A 21675-nucleotide genomic window follows, 5' to 3' on the forward strand; every position below is an offset into this window, starting at 1 on the left:
ATTGAACCTATAAATTTAACTCAGCAAAATACCAAAAAAGATTTTTAGTGGAACTCGACAAACTGAAACTAAAGTTAGTATAGAAGTCCAAAAACAGATAGTACAATTCTGAAAATGAACAAAGGTACACACCCTTCTACATATCAAAACTTTTTATTACACCACAGTAAGTAAGAGTGTGGCATTGGCTCAGAATTGGTTTGATCAGTGGAAAAGGACAAACTGAGGACATATCCATGCATATATGGAAACTGTACAATCATGGAACAAGGTGATCTTAATTGCTGGACTCATTGCCTAAACAACAACGGTTTTTAGTTTTGCTTATTTTACAGTGTTGGAATGCAACTTCCTTTTGATTACAAAGTTGAAAATGTGAAGAAATGCATGAGAAAAATTTCAGGATCCCCTAGAACTGCGTTGGTTCTTTAAAGCTTTCAAAGAATTTTTATCAGGTTTTATGAGAATAATGTAGCACTTGGGGAGGAAGATGCAGCCCAGGAGCCCTGCACTGGAGGCCAAGATGGAGAAGATCTCCACAGCCACCATGACCTTCCCCTTGGTGCTGTGGTAGACAGGAAGGAAGGTCACCCAGACACTGCAGAACACCAGCATGCTGAAGGTCAGGAACTTGGCTTCATTGAATGTGTCAGGCAGATTCCTGGCTAGGAAAGCCACAGTGAAGCTTGCCAGGGCCAAGGAGCCCAGGTAGCCCAGGACACAGTAGAAGGCAGTGACTGAACCCTTATTGCACACCAGGATGATGTGGTCAGGCTCAGAATGTGCATCTAACTCAATAAATGGAGGAGAAATTCCCAACCAGATGACACAGAGAGCCACTTGGATCAAGGAGCAGATGGGAATGATGAAGTTAGAAGCTCCTGATACCAGCAATCGCCTGATAGTTCTTCCAGGTTTTGTAACTTTGAAAGCAAGAATCACAGTGATGGTCTTGGCCAGCACGGTGGAAACAGCCACTGTGAACACAAGGCCAAATGCTATTTGCTGGAGAAGGCAGGTGGCTGTGTTTGGATGGCCAAGGAAGAGTAAGGAGCAGAGGAAGCACAGGAGGAGGGTGATGAGCAGGATGTAGCTGAGGGTCCTGTTATTGGCCTTGACCATGGGAGTGTCTCGGTGCTTCACAAAGACCCAGAGGACTGCAGCTGTGAGGACAGAGAAGGACAGAGCCACGGAGGCCAGAGCCGTCCCCAGGGCATCCTCAAAGGCTAAGAATGTCACCAGCTTGGGGAGGCAGCGGTTTCTCTCCATGTTTGGGTACTCGTGATCTGCACATGGGATGCACTGCTCTGCATCTGCGGAGAAAAGGAAGACTGTCTCCACTTCACAATTTGCTCCTTTTTCCCTGTTAAGGAAAATGGTCCCCTTTGCAATGTCATGGTGAGTCCAGCCTGCTCTAATGTGTACCAGGACACACTAAAGTATATTTCTGTACTCCTGACCCAGAGAGAATGCTCGTCTCTAGGTGTAGGAAGCTCACTGAAACAAGCTCCTTAGCACATGGGGCTCTGGGGACTCATTTTGTCACTCAGAGATATTTCTTTCAGTGTTTTATTTTCTCAAAGTGATGTATTTCCTGTATTTCATATGGGCATAGATTCTTCCAAACCCTCTTCTCTACTGTCCCTAGTGTTTTTCTCTGGAGAAGCTTTTGTTCACATGGGTTAAAATATTTGTCTGCAGTCACCAGGTTTAAGGTTTTTTTTTTTTAATACTCAAATGTAGATGACCTATTTAAAATATCTATCACTCCTAGGACTTCCATACATCAGTCAATACTCTAATTTACTGCATGGACTCATCACTCTTTCCATATAAATGTTGATATGCTGTGATTGCATAGAAAAGAATTATTGCTACTAGTTTTTTTTAAAGTTTTTTTATTTTTTTTTAATTTTTTGACAGGCAGAGTGGACAGTGAGAGAGAGAGACAGAGATTAAGGTCTTCCTTTGCCGTTGGTTCACCCTCCAATGGCTGCTGCGGCCAGCGCACTGTGGCCGGCACACTGCGCTGATCCGATGGCAGGAGCCAGGTACTTATCCTGGTCTCCCATGGGGTGCAGGGCCCAAGGACTCAGGCCATCCTCCACTGCACTCCCTGGCCACAGCAGAGAGCTGGCCTGGAAGAGGGGCAACCGGGACAGAATCCGGCGCCCCCACCCGGGACTAGAACCCAGTGTGCCGGCGCCACGAGGCGGAGGATTAGCCTAGTGAGCCGCGGCGCCACCACTACTAGTTTTTTAATGGTTGTATGGGAGTAAGTGATATTTTCATCACAGTATTGAAAGAGAACTTTCCACTCCTTTTCACTGAAAGCATGGCTTGTTCATCATTTTAGTCATGTGAACACCACATGGACACCACATTGTCTCTGTTGAAGTAATACACTTCTGCAGCAGCAGCATGAAGGAAGTCATTAAGAACAGGCCAGTTGGTGACCATGTCTCTTTCTCAATCATATGTCAATTTAAGAAACAAAAGTAGATTCAGTGTTGTGGCATGATATGTAAAGCCACCAGCTGCAATGCCAGCATCCCTTATGGACATTGTTTTGTGTTCCAGTAATCCATTTCCAATCCAGCTCCCTGCTAATGGCCTGGAAAAAGCCGCAGAAGATGGCCCAAGTACTTGGGTCCCCTGAACCCATGTGGGAGACCCAAATGAACCTGGCTGCTGGCATCTGCCTTGCCAAACCTGGTCAATTGTGCATGTCTGGGGCTTGAATAAGTAGATGGAATCTCTCTCTCTCTCTCTCTCTCTCTCTCTCTCTCTCTCTCTCTCCTCTGTAACTCTTTGAAATTAAAAAAATATTTTTTAAAAGAAAGGAAATGATATTAGTTGGTCCACACTTGTAGTAAAGTGCTTCTCAGGTTTTAAGTTGGTAATCATACAAGCTTCATGGACTGGAGGACTGGAGGTGTTATGTAGTTGCATAGTTATTAGGATGTTTTGTCTGTATATTTCACACTTATTTTCTCTTATTCTAGTATAGAAAACAAAAGGACAAAGGGAGGCATTCATTATGTGTACTACACAGCACGCACTATGTAAAAGACCCAGCACAGAAAGTAATACAGTATTCCCATCACAATTCCTGTGAAGTAGCTCCCTGTTTCTCAGGTGTGTATGGAAAAGTTTTGATTTCAAGATTTCTAGAAATCCTTAGAGAGCCTTAACAAATGCTCATCTGATATTTTTTGTTCAGACATTAGTAGGCCTACTAGAAGATCTCAGATTGAGACAGCCTCATCTAGCACTGGATGGAAAAGAAGGATATCAGAGAGAATCAGTGTCAGTGTTGAGCTAGAGAGGATGAGCACCACCAGACTACTGAGATGGCGAGAGTGAGCATACAACAAGTGTATGGAAAGAGTGAGTGAAAGTGTGCATAGAGAACAATGGGGCACTCTTATCCCATTATAAAGATTCTTGGTTTCCTTTTTATCTAGAAATAGTTAAGATGGTGGAGTTTTCATAGTGAGTTACACGTTTTCTACCTGTATGATTGGAAATGTCTCTCTCTGGACAAATAACACAAATATAGCAGCAGACAGCTCTTCCTTCCTGTGGCAATTTCCTGAATCCTGGACCACACCTCTGGCCACATAAAGACTGAGGAGTCTGATGGGGAAAGAGAAGCGATGGTCATTGTTTTGCACATCATTAGGCACTGTGATAAGATGTCTCTATTTGCCCCATCACTCTGAAGGTCATCACTGTCTTCCCCATTCTCTGTCTTGTTGATTTTTTCATACATCCAATTTGTAGTTTCTATGATGCTCATTCCAGGTTTGTCAATTGTCTACCAAACATTATGAGGGTACCTGATTGCTGTAATTTTGTTCATCACCATATCTATTCTTCTAGGCCTTTGTTTCTTTCTACTACATTTCTTCCTCTGAAATCTTTAACATTCATATCATTATTCTGTAATGTGTATATTTGAGACTGAGTATTCAGAAAAAGACAAGGCCACAGAGAAATGATGAGCAAATGTTATAAAGATATGGATTGTGTATCTAATCCTCTTCTGGACTTCTAGATTCAGGAAGAGTATCAATTTCAAGAAACTAAGAATGCATTTTGGGCATAAAGCATGATAGTTACACAAATCACCCACAAAATTCCCTGGGGGATTTCAACAGTAGAATGATGATAAAACATTTGACCACAGCTGTGAGATGCTATGCAGAAAAGAAACTGCACTTATTGGCAACCACAATGACAATGAAAATGAGAATGCTTGCTACAAATAGGCGATGGATAGATCAACTTATAATTTACTTGTGTTCATGCTGCATTAAAATATATGACTCTCACCATATTTAAGATATCACTGTTCTTCTAAATCTATATATCTATATATATACATGAAGTGAAAATTTTTCACCTTATATAAATAAAAAATTGAAAAAATTTAGAATTTCTGTACACATGTATTTTGTAATTTTATGTCTATATACTGATATCTATCTCTATTCATTAACATTGCTCATTTTAGTCACTCAACATCTGAATGCATAATTATTTCCAAAGTAAAAACAGCAATAACTAATACAAACATAAACTTCTAATACACATTGACTCATATATGTGTAAGGGACACCATATCTTTTGAAGCCAAGATGATAATTGAGAATTGAATGCTTATTTAAAATCTTGCACTTAATCTCCTCTCAGACCCTCTGTATGTATCGAATATTTCCATGGATCCACACCTTCTTGAATGCTATAGGCCATTCTATCATCTCTTCATTGAGGACCAAGCCTTGGTCATGTGCACTCTCAGAGGAGAACTCCCCGATTTTAATCAGCAACCGAAATCCAGCAGGAAAATTCACAATGTTGTGGATATCATAATGTGCCATATGGTGTCTTGTTTCATGGAAGGAAACATCCTCCCCAGCACTGTTGGTAAATTGGATTTTCTTCAGGAGTGGATGAAGCTGGAGGGGAGGCACAATTGGAAAGAGGGAGAACATTCAGATGAGAGGTGGGAGCTGCATATGACTGAGAAATCCTTCTTTTGCCTCCTGTGTATCCTCAGGTTTTCTATTTGGTGGAGGCTGACTTTTGTCTGAATGATCATCATATCATTGTTCAAATGCAGGGAATTCTACCCCCCAACACCCATTAAAATGATGGGGACCATTTGAATCCAGAGAAATCACAGGATGTGTCCCACAGGGTGGCTGACCATGAAAGATTGTTAGAGGTTTAGGAAAGCTCATCTTAGTTTTCCAAATGTAAACAACATGGCTTTATATATGTGATATCTTGATTATTGTGATGGTTCCATAGGTGAGTGCAAACATGTGCACTTTTCAAAATATACCCCCTACCAAATAGAATGAAATCCTCTCTTTGACAAAAAATGGATGCAACTGGAGACCTTTATGCTTATGCTTACTGAAATAAACCAGTTCCAATCAGAAAATACAATTTGTTTTCTGTGATGTGTAGTAGTTACTATAGATGCGAAGAAAAACCCCACCATGTATCAAAATGAAACTGATATCTTGGATTTCATTTTTGCTTATCATCTTGTGTAAGTTCCTGTGGAACATGGTCTTTCTACTTTTCATTTATGAATCATTATGATTACTGTGGCATTACACCTGTGATTATAAAGCAAATTGAAATGCTATTTTTGCAAAAATTAAAAAGAAAGGAAGGAGGGGAGAATGAGAGAGGGAGGGAAGGAAGAATGGATATCTTCTTAGAAATGTATCTATGAAATACATGAAATCTATTATGTTCATATCAATATTTTTTTTACTTTAGCAAATTTGGGCTGGCCTTGTGGTGCAGCAGGTGAAGCTGCTGTCCACAGTGCCCAGCATCCCTGTGAGTGCTGGTTAAATTACTGTTGTTCTACTGCTGGTTCAGGTCTCTGCCAATGTACATGGAAAATCATTAGATGATGGTCCAACTGCCTGGGCTCCTACACTCACATGAGAGACCCAGTTGAAGCTCCTGCATCCTGGCTTAGAGTGTTCCCAGTCCTGGTCCTTGCAGCCATTGTGGAGTGAATCAGCAGATGCAAGATCTGTCTCCTTTTCTCTTTCTGTCTCTCACTCTCTTACAGTAACTTTGATTTTCAAATAATTTTTTTTAGAGTTTAACAATATTGAATAAAATATCAGATGAATTCTGTTAAATAAATTAGAAATCCAAGCATAATTTTTCATAATAAAGTTTCTGGAACCTGACATCCCTGGCTGTTGCTGGCAATTCCAAACTGATAAACATGTGTATACAGTTTATGTGTAATTCTATTTGTATAACATTTTCAATGAAATAATATCAGAAAACTTCCAACAGAGGCAAATTAATAGAAACAACCAAATTCAACAAATACTCAGGAGCCCCAACAAATTAGACCAGAAGAGAAATTCACTGCAACACATTGTGGCAACACTCAGCTCAGTGAAACACAAAGAAGAAATCCTAAATTGTGCCAGAGAGAAACGATGAATCACATTCAAGGATAATTTAATCAGACTCACCCCAGATTTATCGCAAACACTACAGGCAAGGAGATAATGGCATGATATATTCCAAGTTTTAAAAGACAAACAATGACAACCTAGAATAATATACCTTGAAAAGCTATCATATATGAATGTAGGGAAAATAAAGATTTTCCACGACAAACAGAAACTGAAGGAATTTGTATCCTCACATCCAACCCTACAACACTGGCTCAAAGACGTGCTGCACACAGAAATACAGAAACAAGAACTTCATTACAAAAAAAGGTGAATGTAGAAAATGAGCCAACTAAACTACAAACAAATCTCAAAATACATAAACAGCTTGTTTAAGGAACCATGACTGGAAAAAGACAGTATTTAATAATAGTCACAGTGAATATAAATGGCCTCAACTCGACAACCAAGAGAGACAGACTAGCGGATTGAATTAAAAAAGAGAATCTATCTATATGCTGCCTTCAGGAAACACACCTTATCAGCAAAGATGCATGCAGACTGAAAATGAAAGGGTGGAAAAAGATATTTCAAGCTAACAGAAATCAAAAAAGAGCTGGGGTGGCCATCCTAATATCAGACAAAATAGACTTTAACACAAAAACTATTAAAAGAGAGAAAGAAGGGCATTATATAATGATTAAAGGATCAATCCAACATGAAGACATTACTATTATAAATGTATATGCACCTAATTACAGGGCACCTGACTACTTGAAAGAATTACTAAAGAACTTAAAGGGAGATATAGATTCAAATACAATGGTTACAGGGGCATTCAGCATGCCACTCTCACCAATGGACAGATCAACCAGACAGAAATTCAACAAGGAAACAACAGAGTTAATTGATGCTATAGACCAAATAGACCTAATAGATATCTTTAGAACCTTTCACCCCACAGCCACAGAGTTCACGTATTTCTCCCCAGTACATGGAACGTTCTCTAGGATTGACCATATTCTAGGCCATAAAGGGAGCCTCAACAAATTCAAAAAAATTGAAACTATACCATGCAACTTCTCAGACCATAGCACAGTGAAACTCAAAATCAACAACCCAAGAATCTCTACACCATATGCAAATACATGGAGAATGAACAACATGATTCTGAATGAACAGTGGGTCATAGAAGAAATCAAGAGAAATCAAAGGATTTCTAGAAACAAATGAAAATGACAGCACAACCTATCAAAACTTGTGGGATACAGTAAAAGCAGTGCTAGGAGGAAAGCTTATAGCAATTGGTGCCTACATCAAGAAACTGGAAAGGAACCAAATAAATGACCTCTCAATGCACCTCAAGGATATAGAGAAACAGCAGCAAATCCAACCCAAACCAGGCAGAAGAAAAGAACTACTATAGATTAGAGAAGAAATAAACAGAATTGAAACAAACAAACAAAAAAAATACAAAAGATCAACAAAACCAGGAGCTGGTTCTTTGAAAAAATAAACAAAATAGACACACCATTGGCCCAATGAACTGACAAAAGGAGAGAGAAGACCCAAATCCATAAAAGTAATGATGGTAATTGAAATGTAACAACAGACACAACAGAAATAAAAAGAATCATCAGAAACCATTACAAAGAGATGTAAGCTAACAAATTGAGGAACCTGGAAGAAATGGATAGATTCCTGGACCCTTACAACCTTCCTAAACTGAGCCATGAAGATATACAAAACATAAACAGACCCATAACCATGAAAGAAATTGAATCAGCAATAAACACACTACCAAAAAAGAAGAGCCCAGGACTGGATGGCTTCACCACTGAATTCTACCAGACTTTTGAAGAACAACTAACCCCAGTTTTTCTCAAGTTATTCAAAACAATTGAAAGGGGGGAATCCTCCCAAATTCTTTCTATGAAGCCAATATCATCTTTTCTTTTTGACAGGGGAGTTAGACAGTGGGAGAGAGAGACAGAGAGAAAGGTCTTCCTTCCGTTGGTTCACCCCCCAGATGGCCACTGCAGCCGGCGTGCTGCACGGATCTGAAGATAGGAGCCTGGTGCTTCCTCCTGGTCTCCTGTGTGGGTGCAGGGCCCAAGCACTTGGCCATCCTCCACTGCTTTTTCAATCCACAGCAGAGAGCTGGACTGGAAGAGTAGCAACCAGGCAGAACCGGCACCCCAACCGGGACTAGAACCTGGGGTTCCAGTGCTGCAGGTAGAAGATTAGCCTAGTAAGCCATGACGCTGGCCACCAATATTTCCTTAATCCCTAAGCCCTGGAAAGACACAGCAGAGAAAGAAAACTATAGACCTATCTCCCTGATGAACATAGATGCAAAAATACTAAACAAAATCCTGGCAAACCGAATCTAACTACACATCAGAAAGATCATTCACATGAACCAAGTGGGATTTATCCCTGGTATGCAGGGATGGTTCAGTGTTCGAGAATCAATCACATTAACAAGTTGAGAAACTGAAATCATATGATTATCTCAATAGCAGCAGATAAAGCATTTGACAAAATACAATACCTTTTCATGATGAAACTTTAAGCAAATTGGGGTTAGAAGGAACATTCCTCAACACAACTAAGGCAATTTATGATAAACTCGTGGCCAGCATCATATTGAATGGGGAACAGTTAGAGGCATTTCCATTGAAACTGACATCAGACAGGGATGCCCACTCTCACTATTGCTATTCAATATAGTCCTAGAAGCTTTAGCCAGAGACATTAGGCAAGAAAAAGAAATTAAAGGAATACAAATGGGAAAAGAGGAAGTCAAACTATCCCCGTTAGCAGATGACATGATCCTATGTATAGGGGATCCCAAAAATTTTTGTAAGAGAATATTGAATCTCATAGAAGAGTTTGGTAATGTAGCAGGATACAAAGTTAATGCTCAGAAATCAACAGGCTTTGTATACACTGACAATGCTGTGGCCGAGCAAGAACTTCTAAGATAAATCCCAATCACAATAGCCACAAAATATTGAAGTACGTTGGGATAAATTTAACCAAGGATATCAAAGACCTCTATGAGGAAAATTACAAAACACTAAAGAAAGAAATAGAAGAAGAAACAAAAAAATGGAAAAATCTGCCATGTTCATGGATTGGAAGAATCAATATCATCAAAATGTCCATTATCCCAAAAGCAATTTACAGGTTCAATGCAATACCAATCAAAATACCAAAGTCATTCTTTACAGACCCAGAAAAAATGATGCTGAAATTCATATGGAGAAGCAGGAGACCGTGAATAGCTAAAGCAATCCTTTACAATAAAAACAAATCCGGAGTATTCACAATTCCAGAATTCAAGACATACTACAGGGCAGTTATTATCAAAACAGCCTGGTACTGGTTCAAAAACAGATGGACAGATCAATGGAAACACTGGAAATCAATCCAAACATCTATAACCAACTCATATTCAACAAAGGAGCTAAAACCAACCCCCTGGAACAGGGACAGCCTCTTCAACAAATGGTGCAGTGAAAACTGGATGTCAACATGTTGAAGTATGAAACAAGACCCCTATCATCATACACCATATACAAAAATCCACTCACCATGGATCAAAGATCTAGATATATGCCATAACACCATGAAATTAATTGAGAGCATAGGGGAAACCCTTCAAGACATTGGAACAGGCAAAGAATTCTTGAGAAAACACCAGAGGCACAGGTAGTCAAAGCTAAAATAGTCAAATGGGATTACCTCAAATTGAGAAGTTTCTTTACAGCAAAAGAAATAGTCAGGAAAGTGAAGAGGCAACCAACACAATGGGAGAAATTATTTGCAAACTATATGACTGGTAAAGAATTAACAACTAGACTCTATAAAATGATCAAGAAACTCCACAACAACCAACCCAATATAAAGATGGGCCAAGGACCTTAACAGACATTTTTCAAAAGAGGAAATCCAAATGGCCAACAGACTCATGAAAAAATGCTCAGGATCTCTAGCCATCAGGGAAATGCAAATCAAAACCACAATGAGGTTTCACCTCACCCCAGTTAGAATGGCTCACATACAGAAATCAACTAACAACAGATGCTGGCGAGGATGTGGGGAAAAAGGGACACTAATCCACTGTTGGTGAGAAGGCAAACTGATAAAGCCACTATGGAAGACAGTTTGGAGAGTCCTCAGTAACCAGAATATAGCCTTACCACATGACCCAGCCATCGCACTCCTTGGAATTTACCCAAAGGAAATTAAACTGGAAAAAAAGAGCTGTGTGCACTTCAATGTTTATTGCAGCTCAATTCACAATAGCTAAGACATGGAATCAACCTAAATGCCCATCAACAGATGACTGGATAAAGAAATTATGGGATATGTACTCTACAGAATACTGTACAGCTGTTTAATAAATGAAATCTGGACATTTGCAACAAAATGAAGGTATCTGGAAATCATCATGCTGAGTGAATTAAGCCAGTCCCAAAGGGACAAATATCGTATGTTCTCACTTATTGATGACAACTAACTGAGCACCAAAGGGGAAACTTGTTGAAGTGAAATGGACACTATGAGAAACAATGACCAGATAAGCCCTTGTCTTGACTGTTGAGGAAGAACTTACTATTTTATTCCTTTTAGTATTTTTTGTTCTGCTTAATACCATTGGTTGAACTCCTTAGTTAATACACAATTATTCTTAGGCATTTAAAATTAACAGAAAAGTGATCTCTGTTAAATATAAGAGTGGGAGTAAGAGATTGAGGAGATATACAGTTTGGCACATGCACACCCAACTTACCTCCAATGGTAGAGTTAGAAATATGCCAGGGGATTCCAATTCAATCCCATCAAGGTGGCATGTACCCATTCCATCTCACTTGTTAAAGTGATCATTTTAAGTACATAATTGTCAAAGAGATTTCACAAATAAGACCAGTGTCTGTAAATAATGAAGGATAGAATTAAAAGGGAGACAATGATCCTATGGGGGAAGCAGGATGCACAGCAGCCTCATAGAATGGCAAATGCCCTGAACAGCACTCCAGACTCAGAATCAACCCTTGGGGCATTCGGATCTGGCTAAAAGGCCCATGAGAGTCTCACAGGCATGGAAAGCCAAGGCACTGTGGCAAAAATGACCTGAATGAAACATCTCGGTGAATGAGATCGCAGCAGAAAGAATGTGCCATCAAAGAAGGAGGCACCTTTCTCTGAAGGGAGGAATGGAGCCTCACTGTGATATGGCCTTGACTAAATAAGATCAGAGTTGGTGAACTCAGGAGGCTTCCAAAGCCTTGACAGCTCATGGCAAGAGCCTCGGGTGATTACTGACTTATAGATAAGAGTGTCAATTGTTAACTCAACAATGGGAGTCACTGTGCACCTGCTCTCCATGTAGGATTTCTGTCCTTAAAGTGTTGTACTGTAAGAATTAACAGTAAAACAACTAGTCAAACAGTACTCTATATCTTGTGCGGTTGGGTGGGTGCAGTCTTTTTGAAATCTTTACTTAGTATATACTAAGTTGATCACCTGTATATAAAGATAATTGAAAATGAATCTTGATGAAGAGTGGGATGGGAGAGGGAGTGGGAGATAGGGCGGTTATGGGTGGGAGAGAGGTTATGGGGGAAAAAGCTACAACAATGCAAAAGTTGTACTTTGTAAATTTTTATTTACTATATAAAAAAACAATACCCTGATGGCAGTTAGTATCTGAACAGTGTGTATTAACTCTTGACTTTCAGAGTCTCCTGACACCTGTTGTGGGACAGCCAATTCTTTAAAGGACTATCATTATGTCTTCACTAATTTGAACCAAGAACTTCATAAATATTCTCTAATCTTATATTTGTAAGCCTTCTCGGCCAGTACATTTACTTTTAAAATGTGAGTCTATCAAATCACAAATAGGATGTTAATTAATATTGGATGTAATCCCAGAAATTACATAGTGAAGTAAACATGCTGAAGTCAATTTAATTTACATATATGTATAATATAGAATATATATTTATCTTCTGTGAGACATTCAATTTATTTGATTTACTCAAATAATTTGATCAGGATATTTTCCTGTTTCAGAGTCATTTTATGATAAAATGTGCACCCCACTGCTATTTGCCCCAGTAATGTCTCACAGAGGGCGTGGACTACAGCACACCTGTAGGGGATATTATTATAGGGTATATAGTTGTTGTGGGATATGTCCAGAGTCCACATTTCCTAACCTTACATACATTCCAACAAAAAGAGTACTTTTGATCATTTTTTCTTCCCAGTCTTTGTAATGAGCTGTGTTAGGATATTCTAAACATTGCACTATACTCTGAGAAACATTATTCTATGATATGTCATTATAGAATCTGTATTGAAAATGTTACATGGAGCTAAACTCACTCCCTAGATTAAGTCTCATCAACAAATGCAGACATTTGGATTTCCACATGCAGAGATTTTAAATCAGACTGCTACCTCATACCCTATACAAATATCAACTCATAATTTATCAAGGATCTAAACCTAAAACCTGAAACCATCAAATTACAAGAGGCAAACATTGGGGAAACACTACAAGTCATTTCCCTGGCAAGAATTTCTTGGATAAAATCCAAGAAGTAAAGGCAATAAAGGCAAGAATATACATTAAGCTAAGTAACTTCTCATCAGCAAAAGACACACTCATCTAAGCGAAGACACTACTTACAAAATGGGAAAAAATATTTGCAAAACATGGTTCCAATAAAGTATTAATCTCCAGATGTATAAGGAATTCAAGAAACTTAACAACAACATAACCAACAATCTAGTTAAGAAATGAACTAAGGATATGAACAGGGATTTTTTCACAGGATGAAATACAAATGCCCAAGAGAAACATGAAAAGAGGTTCATGATCACTAACCATCAGGAAGCACCAATAAGAACTAACGTGGGATTTCACTTCACCCCACTTTGAATGAATATTATCCAAAATTTGAAAAATAGCAAATTCTGCTGAGGATCAGGAAAAAAAGGTACCCCAATACAATGTTGATGGGAAGGATTATAAGCCAGTACAAACATAATGGAAGACAATAGAGGAACTCCTCAGAAAACCAATATTGGTTCTACAACATGGCCTAGTTGTCTCAGACCTGGGAATGTATCCAAATGAATTGAAATCAGCACAAGAAAGAGTCTCCTACACTCCCAACTTTATAGAAGCTCAATGCACAACACATAAGATGTAGAATCATCTAGAGGTCCATCAACTGATGGCTGGGAGAAGGAATTGGTGAGATACTTATATATATATAAAATATCATATTATATCATCTCACATATATGAATACTACACAGCCATAATTAAGAATGAAATCTTGACATTTAAAACTGGAGGTCATCACAGTAAATTACATAAGCCAGAGGTACAAAAATATTATGTTTCCTCTCATTTGTGTTAGTTAATATATGAGTATAAAATTGTGTGGACTTTAGATAATTTCCTATGTAATTATAAGCAGTGCTTTGCTAAATCAAATCATAGGCCGGCGCCATGGCTCAATAGGCTAATCCTGCACCTAGCGGCGCCAGCACACAGGGTTCTAGTCCCAGTCAGGGCACCAGATTCTGTCCCGGTTGCCCCCCTTCCAGGCCAGCTCTCTGCTGTGGCCCGGGAGTGCAGTGGAGGATGGCCCAAGTGCTTGGGCCCTGCACCCCATTGGAGACCAGGATAAGCACCTGCCTCCTGCCTTCGGATCAGTGTTGTGCACCACCCATGGCAGCCATTGGAGGGTGCACCAATGGCAAAGGAAGACCTTTCTCTCTGTCTCTCTCTCTCTCTAACTGTCCACTCTACCTGTAAAAAAAAAATAAAAAAATAAATCAAATCATATTATTGACAATATGTTCCTCTTTCACACATTAAAAAAAATTAAGTGGTTGCTACTGAGGACTCTTGCAGTACTAGTAATGCTATGTTATTAATATGGGTGTTGGTTGTAGTATGATCAGATGATAAAAAACTCTTTTATCTGTAGACTTATGTGCATTTCTTAACATATAGACCATTTTAAAATTATTTTTAACATGTTGCATAGCAGAAAATATATTTAAAATGTTCCATAGCAGATAACAAATTCTCCACACACAGATAACAATTACAGATGTATCTATGCCCAGTCTGTTGTGAAAGAACCCACTCTCCATTATACCTGATCATGGCAATCTCAACATGAAAACATGGTCATGTGGTACTGCAATAAAAATACCTGAGGATGCAAACAGATGTTCAATAAATGTCCTGTTCTGGGAGATGTTTACCTGCCATGGAAAAATCCTTGGTTGAGTTGCATCTCCTGGAGATCCCTTTTCTATTTGCTCTGAAAGCATCTTATGGAGGGCATGGGCCACTGCATACACAGCATTGTAGATGAAATAGCTGGAGTCAGATATGGTCAGCATGTCAATGTGTCCTGGGAAAAACTCAAAGGAAGCATTTGGTGGGCAGACTCCAATTGTTCCACAAAGTGGCCCAGGAGGTAAGCAGTGAAAAGCATGAAGCCATAGTTGACTGAGGAAGAAATCTTCTGGGTAGTGGGAAGGGTCCACTGTCTTGACAAAGTGGTTGAGGCCAGGGATTTCCCCCTTGTGGTGTGAAAATGAGAAGCCTCCATGAAAAGAGTGCAGCATGTGGTCTGTCTCATGCACAACAATCTCCCACTTTGCAGCCATGATCCACACCTTCCCCAGGGTTAAATAGTATTTGCTTAGAAATTCCATGGTATAGAGACTCCTCACATCACCATATAGAATATGCACATTTGCTGATGAAATTCGAAGCCTTGCTAGGAAGGACATTTCAGTTTTTTCATATCTTGACTTAGTGTCTGGGAGCTTTATTATATTGGCCCAGCAGACACCTTCCTTTACCATCTCAGTTTGAATATCCCAAAGGAACTTCTCTCCTTTAATATCATTAGATACAAAGATCACCACCCAAATCCAGCCAAAATGTAGTAACAAGGAGAGCATTCCACGGGCCAGAGAGCTGTCACTTGTGGCCATCTGATAGAGCGATGGAAACTTGTCTCTCTCACTTAGCATGGGATCAAAAGGGCCATATGTGATCTGAATGGAAAGAAAACCGCTGTGATTTGACTTTTGTGGGTTTTGAGTTTTCTGTCTTGGGAAGTGATTTTAAAAAAGTCCTATGAAGAAATATCATGTGTAGGCATAAGAAAATTCTATCACTTGGGATCAGAGTAACTGTGCTTCAATGCCTGTTGCTTTTAGCAGAAGAAATGTACATCTTCATGCATAGCATGAAAGATAATGTGTAAGATACCCACGTTCTTCATGTATATTTAGGAAGAAGAAGGCATGTATTTTGGATTCAGAATCACCAGGACATTGGTCTTTCCCACCTCTCACCTCATGAGACATGTGGAGAACAGCTCCCACTGCAACTGGTGTTGTGTGTTTCCTCGGGGACAAATATTTTGTGTGGGTTGATCTCCTGATACTTTGAATTTCATTTGTTTTCACAGCATATCCTAAATTGTCTTGAAAAATTTATTCACCTATCATCTCTGAGTATACATAAAATTGCTTTTCAGACCACAGCTATTGCAGTCTGAGCTTGATGGTAATGTGTGCAGATTGCTACCTCTTTGTAGTGGGTCTCCATTCAGAATCCTGGAAATGTGAATACAGGCCCTGGGAAGCAGCTTGATTGGTTACGTGATTGGTTTCCTAACACCTACTTGTAAGATTTGGATTGAGTACTTTCACCATGGCCAGTGAGCACCAGCACTATGGTGGCTATTTTGTGATTATACTGTGAATGGGTGCACACTGTCTGCCTGTATTTGTTTTTTATTCTGTCAAACACTAAGATCTAAATATCTTAGTTGCACATGGAAGTGAACTGGGAGTCCTGTGAAGGAATCTGCTGAATGTGAGGAAGTCAGGATTAGGTATAGGAGAGGGTAAAATCTCATCTAAGTGTAACTCAGCCCCAAACACTCCTTGATGATCTTTGGGACTGTCATGGACCTCAGTGGGTTCCAAATGGAAAGTCTGGGCCCAGGTCTTGATATACCCATGTCTAACATTGAGTCATCCTAGGATATCTCTGCGCTGTGGGTATTTCCTGTCAATAGTCAGCAGTCAACTTTCTCAGCAGGTGGGGATGGATACATTGGGCCTAGACAGTGATCTCTCTCACAATCTAAGGAATTCCCCAGAATCTGTTTCAAATTGTGGTGCTATATGTGCAGTTGTGTTCCACGTGACCTTTGCTTCAAATTGGACATGTCTGGTGGGAGATGGCAGAATTCCTCACCAGAATTCACAACATATTTACCTGTGGGGTTTTGTACAGCTCCAACATTGTTCCAATTTCAGCTGAAAATGCTGACATGGTTCCAGCAATTATGGCAACCGTCTTGCCTTGTGTCTGGCAGGTGTAGTTAGGGATGAAATGAATGTTTCCAGTCAGCCAGTGCAGAGTGCTCCTCAGGGTGAAGTGACCACTGGTAACAGAATTGTAGAGTTGGAAACCAAGGGTCAGGTTGGGGAGGAGCTGGGGGTCCTTATTGATCTCCTGGATAGCAAAGTGGAAGGCCAGCACGTATTGGTAGTTCTTCCACAGCCACCTAAAGAGAGGGGCAGCATCAGGGAGAAGGGTGAGACTATGGAATTCAGAGCAACAACACAGCCGTGCCCTGAGGCAGCAATGGTCATACTCAGGCTTCCACGCAGTGGTGCCTCAGCTCTGGCACATGGAGGAGGTGTGAGTGAGGTTCCAAGGGCTCTAGAAGATTTTGGAATGACCCTCAGATTTCTCTGAAGCAAACTGTGTCCATGATCACACTCACCTTCCCTAGTCCTTCAGGAAAGCCTTGATGTGTCCCAACATGGGATTTCACTTCTACTTAGGGATGGAACCCAAGAGGCAAGCATCTCTGACTTGTCAGTCATTTTAGCGTTTGGAAGCATCTCTAATCTATTCACCATAGGGATTTTCATGAGCCCTTTCTGTAATTTTCTGTTATAATATACAAATACCAACAGAAGTATTTTCATTCAGTTATGTTTGTCTTGAAAATGAGCATTTCATTCAGAATTTCAAATTGTCAGAATACTTACAATGTTTATTTTAATTCACTCTTTTCCTCATGCACGAAATTCCATTTTATCTATTTCTCTATCTATATGCTACTGAAGTCTGTTTAGTTCTTAGATTTACTTATTTGAATGGCAAATTAATAGCATTAATTGAAATGTTTCTTGCTTTTAATCATTCTGCTTAAATGCAATTAATTATTTCATGAAGGGCTTTATTTTTCAGTGCTTGGTTACTTGTAGCTCTTGCTGTCAGTTGAAAGCTGAGAAGTTTGCTTCTTTTTCCCCCAAATACATGCCTGCCCAGTATTAAGTTCTGGACCATGTACAAAGTTGATAAAAATCCTATAGAGATCATAAGCATTAGTGCTAGATATGTGTATTCATGACTGACATCTCACTCAAAACCCAAATTTTTTCAGTGTTCTTAACTCATCTTTCAAGTGTATGCAATAAGCTGCAGTGATAATAAAATAGAGATCTCTCCAAACTATTACTGTGATTCCTATAACCTTGAAACAAATTTAAAATATAAGAAATGTTTTTAATTAGATTCCACTTAGTGATCTCGATGCTATTATTTCACAAAACATGGAACTTAAAGCAGTTTAGAATGGTGATTTGACACAGGATCCATGTTTTGAAATATGGCCTTGTTTCATAAAAATGTGCAAAAGTACTTGTGTATGAAATATTTTTTAAACTTGGAAGATGTTTAAAAATTTGATGATAAAGCAAGATTGATTTTAGAATATGATGTCTAGAGGCAGAACAAGTCTATGATTGCTTCATTGATCAATTTTGCCAAATATTTAGTTTATAGGTAACACCAATGGTAAAGTTTATATTCAGAACATTGAAAAACATATATTCTTAGTAAATACATATGAAGTAATTACATTTCATCTACAAAGATGCTGGACACTTGCTGGTGGGGGAACAAGCATTTTATAAACCTTTAACTTTATCATAATAAGAATTTTGTTTTGTAGTAGTAATATCCTTAATTAGCAGATGAAGAACATAAGGCTTGATGTCATCAACAGAGAGAAGGCACAGTCAGAACTTTATCTCCTTTCTGTAAACAGTTCTCATACTCCTTCCAGTATCTACAGTGACCATGTAATTGACCTTCCAAACTGGTACACTTTTAACAATAATATAGGATGATATTAATGAATACACAAGGATTATTGGCATAAATAGGCTGTAGGAAGCAAACCAGGATGTGTGATCATTCTAGATAAAATAAGTCTGTCTCACATGTAGACATCCACTAATTTCATGATGCATACTGTAACCATGCATAGCGTGTTTAGTTTGTCACATGAGAGGTGCTTGGTAAATTATTTGATGAATAACCAATATTTTGTTCAGTATATCCTAACATTCATAAGGTTTAGGTTTTCCAAGTTGTGAGATATAAATCATATGAAATAAGTTATATAAAAAAGACTGAATAGAATTTTGATAATAAAGAAAAACATGTATTCTTAATAGTTACATCAATAATTTACATCAATATTTTACATCAATAATAAGTAAGCACAAGTATCTTGATACCAAATGTAGACCTAGCTATTAAGATATTATGAGAAGGGGGCCGGCAGTGTGGCATACCCCGTAAAGCTGCCGCCTGCAATGCTGTCATCCCATATGGTTGCCAGTTCAGGTCCTGGCTGCTCCACTTCCAATCCAGGTCTCTGTTATGGCCTGGGAAAGCAGTAGATAGCCCAAGTGCTTGGGCCTCTGCACAAATGTAGGAGACTCCAAGGAGGCTGCTGGCTCCTGGCACAGCTCTGGCCATTGTAGCCAACTGGGGAATGAACCAATAGATGGAAGACCTCTCTCTGCCTCTCCTCTCTCTGTGTAACTCTGACTTTCAAATAAATAAATAAATCTTTAAAAAATAGTATGAGAAAAGTATGCTACAGGTTGATAAAAGCCACAAAATGGATAAAACATGGAAACATTGTGCAGTGAAAGGTGCCAGTCAATGGATGATAACAAATCAATTTCTATGCAGTCTCCACAACAGGCATCTATGCTTGTGGCATGGGCTCCTCCTGAGCAAAAGAGATTCTCAAAGTTCCCATACAGAATACCATAGATTAAAGAGTAAAGATTTATTTTCAGGGGCAGGTTCCCAAAAGACTTCCATTGAGTAGATTGCAAGTGTTGATGTATGGGAGGCAGTGTGTATGTCAGGTGGTGGATCTCAGACACAAACAGCTTCTCTACCAGGCACATTTGTTAGCAATGACACCTAGAGTGAGTGCCTTAGATATAACACTGTCCTCAGGCCATTCTCTGTTCCATGGGTTTTGGATGGGGCAGGCAGGGGTGGGGATGGGGATATGGGCTGGAGTTCCATTTGTCTCATTAATTTCAAGATTCTAGGAGTCTGTTCAGGATATCAGATGAATACAAAATATATCCATCTCTCTCTCCTCCCATGAAGGAGTAGAGAAAAAAGTAAAATGGAAAGGGAAGGAACACCAGCCTTCATTGATCTGCATTCCTGAAACTTCTGTGTACATTTTTTAGAATTCTTAAGCCGATTAACCAATACAAGCACACACTCACTTGCAGTCTGAACCACAGTTAACACATAACTCAATGTTGGACTTACCAGTTTACTGTCATTTTATCCTTTGGCCTGGATAAAAAAGATAACCGGACCATGTCTGATTCTGGTTCCAGGAAGTAAAGGGGGAAAAACCCACCCAGTACCAGGTCTCCATCTCTGTAGACACTTGACCTCATGGAATTATCACAGTTCCAGGGAGGTATGTCCTGTGAACTGTACAAAGGATTCAGGAGTAGGTTGAGAAAAATCACAGTAAAGAACATGTCAACTCAACCCAACATAAAGTTAAAGTCTCTGTTGATATTAGGAAAAAATTCTTTTGGATTATATCTTCTGTCTCATCCCCCTGCAGGGAGAATAGATCTCTATGTAGGCACAGCTGGTCCCAGTATTGCTGTATGCCCTCAACCTATAAACAGTGTGTGCTAGTCTACTGAGTCACACAGGGACACAGCTAGAATCACAAGGAAGACATTTCAAAGGGAGTCACAGGGCTGAGGCCTTGCCTTAATGTTCCTAAGATCAGATGAGCTCTGACTTCTATATATTTTCATTGCTAAACTTCTGCCCCATCCCAGAACTCATGGCATCACCTGAGGCTATGCACCTGCCACTCTCCATTGTGGGAAAAACAGCTTTGGAAAAACATGCTTTGGACTCTATTTTGTCCCTGGAGCATTGTGGGATATAGTTCTGTAAACCTGTGTGCATAGGGGCCAAGCATTGTTAGGTCAGTCACCTGTTTTTGGGATTTGGTAATTGTAGAAAAATTAGTGTTGGAATTAAAAAAAAAAAACACACAATCAGTTTCACTATTTCACATGATTCTTCATAGAGAAGACCAAAGGTCACATTCACCACTGATGACCCTATGTGTATCATAGAAAATCTCTTCATGGCTGTGCCTAATGTCTCTCCCAGGCCTGCAGTATTCAAATGGAGAAATGGGCTTCATGATTTGCCAATGAGTATGCATATCCAGAGAAGGGCAGAAGTTCATCCCCAAACTGACCCCTCCACAAAATTAATCCACTTACACATCTTCTTGTGTAATCTGCTTGAGTCCATAGTGCATCAAAATACAGTAATGATTCTCACCATATACGATTTAGCATTTCAGAATGTGTACAGGAAAATATGTAGCATCTATGTGTTTGTGTGTGTGCCTCTGTCACTTAATTTGCTTTTTTCTTCATGTTCCTATCATTCTCTCCACTGCTGATACCAACTTCCACGTCTAATAGACACTGGCTGAGGACATGTGTGAGAAACTTCATATTTTATGCATACATGTGAAGTGAGAATTAAATGCATATTTCAAAGTTTCACACTTCAACTCCTCTCACCTCCCTCTGTTTCTAATTCATCTCATGAAGCCACACTTTCTTGAATGCAGTAGGCCGTTCTATCATCTCTTCACTGGTGACCAAGGCTTGGTCATGTGCACTCTTTCAGGGAAACTCTCCAATTTTAGCCAACAACCCAAGACCCAGAGGAAAATCCACACACTGTGGATATCATCGT

The 21675-nt window shown here is 39.4% G+C and overlaps 1 protein-coding gene across 1 annotated transcript; it reads right to left on the reverse strand.

Moving 5' to 3' along the window:
• Window positions 1–399: 399 nt before the first annotated feature.
• LOC138847812 (vomeronasal type-2 receptor 116-like) lies at window positions 400–20246 on the reverse strand. The gene is made up of 7 exons (XM_089315526.1): window positions 20194–20246; window positions 16801–17128; window positions 15177–15563; window positions 14757–15068; window positions 4737–4964; window positions 3516–3639; window positions 400–1313 (listed from the first exon to the last, which is right to left on the reverse strand). The coding sequence occupies exons 1-7, from the start codon at window positions 20244–20246 to the stop codon at window positions 400–402; spliced, it is 2346 nt and encodes a 781-aa protein (XP_089171652.1).
• Between the last annotated feature and the right edge of the window lie 1429 nt (window positions 20247–21675).

This window comes from Oryctolagus cuniculus, chromosome 16, assembly GCF_051225735.1.
Source record: "Oryctolagus cuniculus isolate XC-2025 breed Fujian yellow rabbit chromosome 16, ASM5122573v1, whole genome shotgun sequence".
NCBI classification, from domain to species: domain Eukaryota; kingdom Metazoa; phylum Chordata; class Mammalia; order Lagomorpha; family Leporidae; genus Oryctolagus; species Oryctolagus cuniculus.

Coding starts and splice junctions, on each gene's coding strand:
- LOC138847812 (XM_089315526.1), bottom strand. CDS start 20,246: ATGGTCCGGTTATCTTTTTTATCCAGGCCAAAGGATAAAATGACAGTA. Junction 4,965..14,756: donor CAAGGATTTTTCCATGGCAG/GTAAACATCTCC, acceptor CCTCCCCTCCAG/CTTCATCCACTCCTGAAGAA. Junction 1,314..3,515: donor AGACATTTCCAATCATACAG/GTAGAAAACGTG, acceptor TTTTCTCCGCAG/ATGCAGAGCAGTGCATCCCA.